This window comes from Patagioenas fasciata, chromosome 26 (assembly GCF_037038585.1).
Source record: "Patagioenas fasciata isolate bPatFas1 chromosome 26, bPatFas1.hap1, whole genome shotgun sequence".
Taxonomy (NCBI): domain Eukaryota; kingdom Metazoa; phylum Chordata; class Aves; order Columbiformes; family Columbidae; genus Patagioenas; species Patagioenas fasciata.
In genome coordinates this window covers 3,069,641-3,076,530 of record NC_092545.1, presented here as the reverse complement: position 1 = coordinate 3,076,530, position 6,890 = coordinate 3,069,641, and the positions used below count along the sequence as shown (strand labels likewise).

The window sequence follows — 6,890 nt, the reverse complement described above, 5'->3', positions numbered from 1 at the left end:
GGGCTGCGGGTCCGCCCGGGCGCTGCGGCCGGCAAGGCGGGGCTGAGGCCGCAGCGGGGCAGGGGCCGCACCCAGGGCAGGAGGCCCGTGGCCCTTTGGCACCTGATGCAACCGGGCACTGGTGTTGCCAGCGCTGGAGCCGCCCCAGCTCCCCAGGGCACAGCCGGGGTGTGGGTCAGGGACCCCGCAGGGCCAGGACAGACGGACAGCTGACATCCCTGCGTCCAGGACAGACAGACACCCAGGGCCGACAAGCACCCAGGAACCCCCTCACCAGGACAGACAGACAGACAGCTGGGACCCACATTCCCAGGACAGATAGACACCCCGTACCCTAATACCCTGGACAGACACCTGACACCCATATGCCCAGGACAGACAGACAACTGGGGACCCAAGTGCTCAGGACAGATGGACACCCAGGACCCACATGCCCAGGTCAGCTGGGACGCCTCAAACAGACACCCCAGTACCCAGGACAGACAGACGCCCACAGCTGACAAGCACCCAGGACCCACATAAACCTACTCAGGACAGACAGACACCTGGGATCCATACACCCAGGACAGACAGACAACTGGGGCTCCAAGGGTCCAGGACAGATGGACACCCGTGCCCGGGACACCGGGGAGCTCCAGGATGTGGGGGCAGTGGGCGGAGCCCCGGGGAAACCCCGTCCCCTCCTCGCTTATTTGCATACAGGGCGGCACCGGCGGGGTCTATTTGCATACAGGGCGGGGCCAAATTTGCATGTTGCGCGGGCCCGCACTTGCAGACCCGATCCCGAGCGGAGGGGGGGTGTCCCCGTTATCACCTCCCCCCGCCCGCTGGTCCCCCCCCCTGCTGACAGGGGGTCCAGTACAACCCTCGGGGGCCTTTCCCCTCCCCATCACCACAGGAGAGGTGTTTGTTTTTTTTTTTTTTTTTGTAAAAAATGGTTTATCCTTTCCATTTTTGTATAAAACCCAGGGGAGCAGCCGAGCCCTCGATCACCAAAAACCAACCGCTGCCGCCTGACAAGGTACAACTTTGTGTCAAAACTTGGAATCTAAACCCCATACCCACATTTTCTCCTCTCTACAGTCAATTGTCTATGCTCTTCCTTTGAACTATTCCTTAAAAAACCAAAAAATTTCCACGGATCCCCAAGATTTCTTCTGTCCTGGGTACGGTACGATGGGAGGGAGCGGGCCACTTTTAATTGTTTTTCCTCTCTACGCCGTTTTTTGTTGTCCCTTCTTCCCGATCAGAGACTTGTGGATGTGAGGGATGACACCTGCAAACAGAAAAGGAGGATTTGTGTGAGATCCTCACAGATTTCCCATAAAAAATCCTCAAATTCCAGCGGAGTTTCACGATAACATTTCCTCCCGCTCCACAGATCACACCCCGCCGCTCCAGTACCAAATTCCTGTATATTTTCCCTTATTTTTCACCTTCTCTCACTAAAACGATACCCACCTCCCCCAGCGATGGTGGCTTTGATGAGCGAATCCAACTCTTCATCCCCGCGAATCGCCAGCTGCAAGTGACGGGGAGTGATCCGCTTCACTTTGAGATCCTTCGAAGCGTTGCCCGCCAGCTCCAGCACCTGCCGAAAATTGGGGAAAACACTCCAAATCCTGAGAAAACCACTTTTTTGGGGGTGTTTTTAGGGATGAAGGTGATGGACCCACCTCGGCGGTGAGGTACTCGAGGATGGCGGCGCTGTAAACGGCCGCGGTCGCTCCCACTCGCCCGTGGCTGGTGGTGCGAGTCTTCAAGTGTCTGTGGATCCGGCCCACGGGGAACTGGGAGTAATTAACAGCACCTCGTTAACACCTACAGCCCCCTGGATATTTGTGTAATTAGGCCGCGCACCGCTGACTTTGGCCCAAGCGATTCCCTGCCCTGCGTGGCTACGGCTTCGACATGAGACACAGAACCGACTCGATCCACGCGTAGAATTTACCATATTACTATTAATAATTATTATTATATTATTAATTATATAAATCAGTTCTTGCACCCCCTCTGGAGGAGAGATGGATGGTGCCCGAGTCAGGACAAACTGGGAACAAACAGCTCAGAGCTCCTCGTCGCTCCAGAGCAACACCACAACCCCCAAAATATTCGGTTTTCAACCCAAAATCAGCAGGTTTGGGGCAACTCGCCTCCCACAAGGGGCCGTTTGACTCCAAATTCACATTTTTGGGGTGAAATCAGGGATTACCTGCAGCCCGGCTCTCTGCGAGCGTGACACGGCCTTGGCCTTGGCCTTCCCGCTGTCCTTCCCCGCCTTCCCGCCAGCCTGCAAGGGAGAAACGCGCCTGTTAATTAACCTTAATTAATCCAGAGATATCTGCTGCACTGTAATCCAGGCCCGAACACACTCTCTGCTGCTGCGGGAAACTTTATGGCCTCTCAAATGACCCAAAACGAGGCGAATTTGAGGGGATTTCGAGGGGTGCGACGGCTGCTTTATTACTTATTCTCACTTCCCGCTATCGTTATATTTCCATTATTTTCTAGAAAACACCAAACAGGGAAAATAGCCCCAAAAAATGTGGTTGTGAGGAGATTGATTCCAAAGGCGTTTTCTCCGCTCTGAAGCGGGTGCTGACACAGACGCTTCTGTACAGGGGAATTTGTGGGATTCAAGGGCAATTCCCATCCTGCTGCAAGCAAAAAATTCTCAGGAAGTCCCAAAAATGGTGAATTGACTGAAAATTGTGCTGCTGAAGCCCCTAAGTGTGAGAGTTTGGAAGCCACAGAGAAGTGAGGAAGCACTGAATGTGGGTTTGCTGGGATCTCTTGCATCCACCTTAAAGAAATCGATTGGTTGAAGGGATATTGAAAGAAACCATGACGTCACTAATTAGATAACGAGAGCCGCTTCTAACGAAGAGCAGCCAGTCAGAATGAACCTGCACCTTCCACGCAAAAAAAAATCACATTACCAACCCCAAAATCTGGTTCATTTAAGAAGCGACAGCAACTATAACCCCTGAAATGGAGCAGAGAAGCTGCTGTACAGCCCAAAAACAGGCTGAAAACTTAGAATTCCCGTTTTTACACCACATATTGATCCCAAAATCCCCTTTCCCATCTAAAACAGTCTCGCTGTGAGGGAGCTGAAAGCTGCCGCCAGCCCTTCCTGCTCATTTGGAAGGAACCACAGGATCCCAAGATCCCCAGGAGGCTGAGGTGACACTAATTAAGTCAATTAATCCTTAAAATACAACGCCAGCTTAATGCAGGGACATCCAAGATCCACGTCCCGTCCCAGTGAGGTGCGAGTTAATCAGTTCCAACTTAAACGCCGCAAGAAAAGTAAATTGCAAGAGGAAAATATTTAATTTAGAGGCGGTAAAAGGAGCGTCTTTAGGAGCAGTTTTTGGCAGGAAAGCGGCTGAGGGATGATTTGGAGCGTCCAGAAATACTTTAAAGCGCCGACTCAATGGTGCCTTCGCCACGGTGAGGCGTCAGGAGTTATTTAGCAGAAGAAAATATCACACAGTAAAACTTAAATCAGGAAGGGGGATTTGGCGATGTTTCTTTGCTCTAGAAATAACAGAGAGCGAGGGCTTTGATCTCCCAGCTGTGACCTTTCCCACTTCTCTGGCAAGTTTTCCAGCCGGCAGCTGCCGCCTGATGCTTCTTTATGCGATATTTCACTAAAAAGAGGGAAGCAAAGTCTCGCAGCGGAAGTGCCAAGGTGGTTTGGGGTTGTTTTTTTTCCATCTTCACCAACATTTAAACCTTCTGCAGAGGAAATGCTGCAACAGGTTCCACGGCCGAGCTGCTCCCAGCAGGATCAGGGTCCGGGATCGGTGCCTTCTTAACATAGGAATTTCCTTCTCTCTCGCTCATGGGGGAGACAGCACCGATTTGCTTCTTCATCTAGAGGGGATGCGATGTCTCCTTCCCATCCCAAAACCTCGCTGGATTTAACGCGCTGCATCTCTCGCAGCCTCCAAGCAGCTTTTTTTGACTCTTCTTTTTGCTTCAAATAAGACTGAGACACTTCAAAAAGCAATTTTTTTATCTCCTGCTCCAAATCGCCGGATATCCTTGAGCGCAAGTTTTCTTTTGCATAATCTCACGGAGCATTTCCTTGTTAACCCTTAACGACCCAGGCCCTTATCCCCTGAACCTCCTAAACGAGTTACAGACCCTCCAGCTGACACTTCCACACGTTTCAGGCCTCGGACCAAACACACGAAGCACCAGGGAGGATTAAACTCCAGTTTTCTCCTCCCACGGGATCAGAATTTTCCTTGGGAAGCCACCAGCGAGCTCTGCCAAGAACCAAACGCACCCAGAGACGTCGGTTAGACGCAAAAACATGGAAACCAAAGGCTCCTCGGGGCAGGTGGCTGGTGCTTGACAGATGTCCTGCTCCTCGCTCGGCGGCTTTTACACCCTGACAGTCGCTTCCTTACTCCACAACCAACTTTTTCAATATATAAGCACAGAAAGCAGCTGTTAAAGCGGCTGTTTCCCTCAGAAAGCGGCGCCGATGACATGGAGGCACCCACGGGAAGCTCTGACAGCCAAGTGGAGCCGCCGAACCCTCGGGCAGCGCCACAAAGCCCGTCCCGAGGGGCCTCGCATCCAGGGAGAATCGCTGAGACGCTTCGGTTACACAACGGCGGCCGGCCCGGGGGTGGCGGGGGGCGGGGAGCAGTTTTGGGCGCGTTTCCAGGCGGTTCGTCCACCGGAGACCCCCGGGAAGCCCCTGGGGCCGGGCGGGGAGCGAGACGTGCCCAAGGTCACGGGTGGTGACAGAGCCCGGCCCGGAGCCGCCCGCTCCGCTCCCCCCGCCCGCCCGGCGCCTCTCCGAGCGGAGCGGCGGCCACTGGAGACCCCGGGATGCGGCTCCACGCCCCCCGCCGCCCCTGTCACCCCCGGGCCCGCGGCCGGAGGCCCTGGCCGGGCCACCCCGCCCAGCCTCAGCCCCCCAGCGGCTCCGGTGCCGGTCCCAGAGCCCCCCCACGCTCCCCGGGGAGCCGGACCGAGCCCGGCCGCCGCCCCCGCCCCTCACCATGGTGCCGCCGCCGCCTCCTGAGCTCCGGTCCCGAGTCCGCGCTGGAGCCGCCTCAGGAGCCGCCAGACAATAACCCGCCCGAGCGCGAGGAGGGAGCCCGGCCTGCCGCGGCCGGCCCGAGCCAATCAAGGCATCCCATACTAGTTTGAACATCCGGCTGCCGCCAATCGCGGGGCCGCTTCTTACCCCCTCGCTAGCTCCGCCCCGCGGCCCGTTTAACGGCTGTTTTTCCTTTGCACACGGCACGCAGGGGTGAGGGCGGGGGGCGTGCCCGGCGAGCGAGCCGGTGGGCGGTTGCGCCGGAGTGACGTGCCCTTCCACCAATAGAAAGATCTGAGCGTTCCGCGGGGGGCGGTGATGAGCAGACAGACAGCGCGCACAGCCAATGGGAGGAGAGAAGACTTTCCCGCCCATTCTCTCCCCCCGCCTCCCGTGTTGTTTGTTTGCGCGAAGCGGGCGGGGGGGGACGCGGCGCTGAGGGGCGCGGGGCGGCGGTTCGCTCCGCACCGTCGGTCCAGGCGGGGCCGGGGGCGCTCTCCGCGGCGTGCCGTGGGGTCCCGTGGGTCGGGGCTTTCCCGCCCCGCACACCCCGGGTCTCCCTGACTCCCCGTCATCGCCCCCAGGCCCACTGGGGGTTTTGGGTGCTGCTTAGAAAGACCTAAACCCGGGTTACAAATGGATTGGCCCAGCCGCGGGCAGCCCCGAGGTGAGAGGAACCCCAGGTGCTGCTGAGGCTTGATCAAGTGGTGCCTTTGAGACCTTCCTGTGTGCTTTTAAGGGTGAAAAAAAAAAAGAAATAAAGGCTGGTCCCGTCCACTGTAAGGGCAGCGGCAGGGGTGTAACACAGGTGGTCCCAGCCCCGGGGGGGTTTGGGCTGGAGCTCAAAGGCAAAAAGTATTGTGAGTAACAGTGGGGTAAAATAGGGCCCAAAAAAGCCCCCAAAATTCCCATTCTGGGCTGGGGTTGGTGCTGTGTGAGGGAAGAGCACATCACGGGAAATAAAAACTCCTAATTTCTCGTGATGAGACGATTCCAGCATCAAATGGAACCCGATTTACTGTGACGAGGTTAATTTTAGAAGAGCGATTTTAGAGTGATGAACAGGAGCAGCTTTGGGAGGCCCCAGGATGGTGAAGGAGCCCCTGGAGCCGAGGCGGGGGAGAGGACGGAGCAGGTACAGGAGGAGCGGGGAGGGGACATGGGGGACAGCTGGGCACTGTCACCGTCCCCCCAGCTCCCCCCGTGCCTCAGTTTCCCTCAGCACCCAGCAGGGGGTGGGGGGCACCAACCCCCCAGCCCCTCGCTGCAGCTGCCACGGGGGGTTCGGGTGACCCCACAGCTGCTCCCACCCCCCCAGCCGGCTGCTCCACCTGCCCCACAGGCGCCTGCAGCGTGGCTGGGACCCCCAGCTGTCCCCACCACCCCCAGCTCCCTCACAGCAGCTGCCACCCTGGCATCCAAGGGATGCGTGTGATGGGTCCCCACTGAGGGGCCAGGGCTGCGGTTTGGGGGATCTGTTCCCCCCAGGAGGGGGGTCTGGCTGCGGTGGCAGCGGAGACGGGGACAGGCGGTGGCAGCGGCTGCGGTGGCGGCTCATGGCTCATGCGCAGCGGCTGCCGCCTGTGTCCTCAGATGAGCCCGTGCCCGCAGGGAGCCGCAGAGCTCAATGCGGCGCGGGGCTGCGGCGCCGGTGGCACCGCACGGCGTGGGGGGACACGGAGGGGACGGTGGCACACGCACCAACCCCAGCCATGACACACACCAAACCCTGCGCCCTCCACACCCCCTGAACACCCGCGTGGCCCCAAATTCCCTATGGTTACCCCCCACCAGGCTCCGGTGACACCATGTGTCCCCCCAA

The 6,890-nt window shown here is 57.9% G+C and overlaps 1 protein-coding gene across 1 annotated transcript; it reads right to left on the bottom strand.

The window, feature by feature from the left end:
- Positions 1 to 906: 906 nt before the first annotated feature.
- On the bottom strand, positions 907 to 5,197 carry LOC136112263 (histone H2A.V). The gene is made up of 5 exons (XM_065856812.2): positions 5,027 to 5,197; positions 2,213 to 2,290; positions 1,677 to 1,790; positions 1,462 to 1,591; positions 907 to 1,276 (listed from the first exon to the last, which is right to left on the bottom strand). Exons 1-5 carry the CDS (start codon positions 5,180 to 5,182, stop codon positions 1,215 to 1,217), a joined length of 540 nt encoding a protein of 179 aa, XP_065712884.1. The 5' UTR covers positions 5,183 to 5,197; the 3' UTR covers positions 907 to 1,214.
- Positions 5,198 to 6,890: the final 1,693 nt, after the last annotated feature.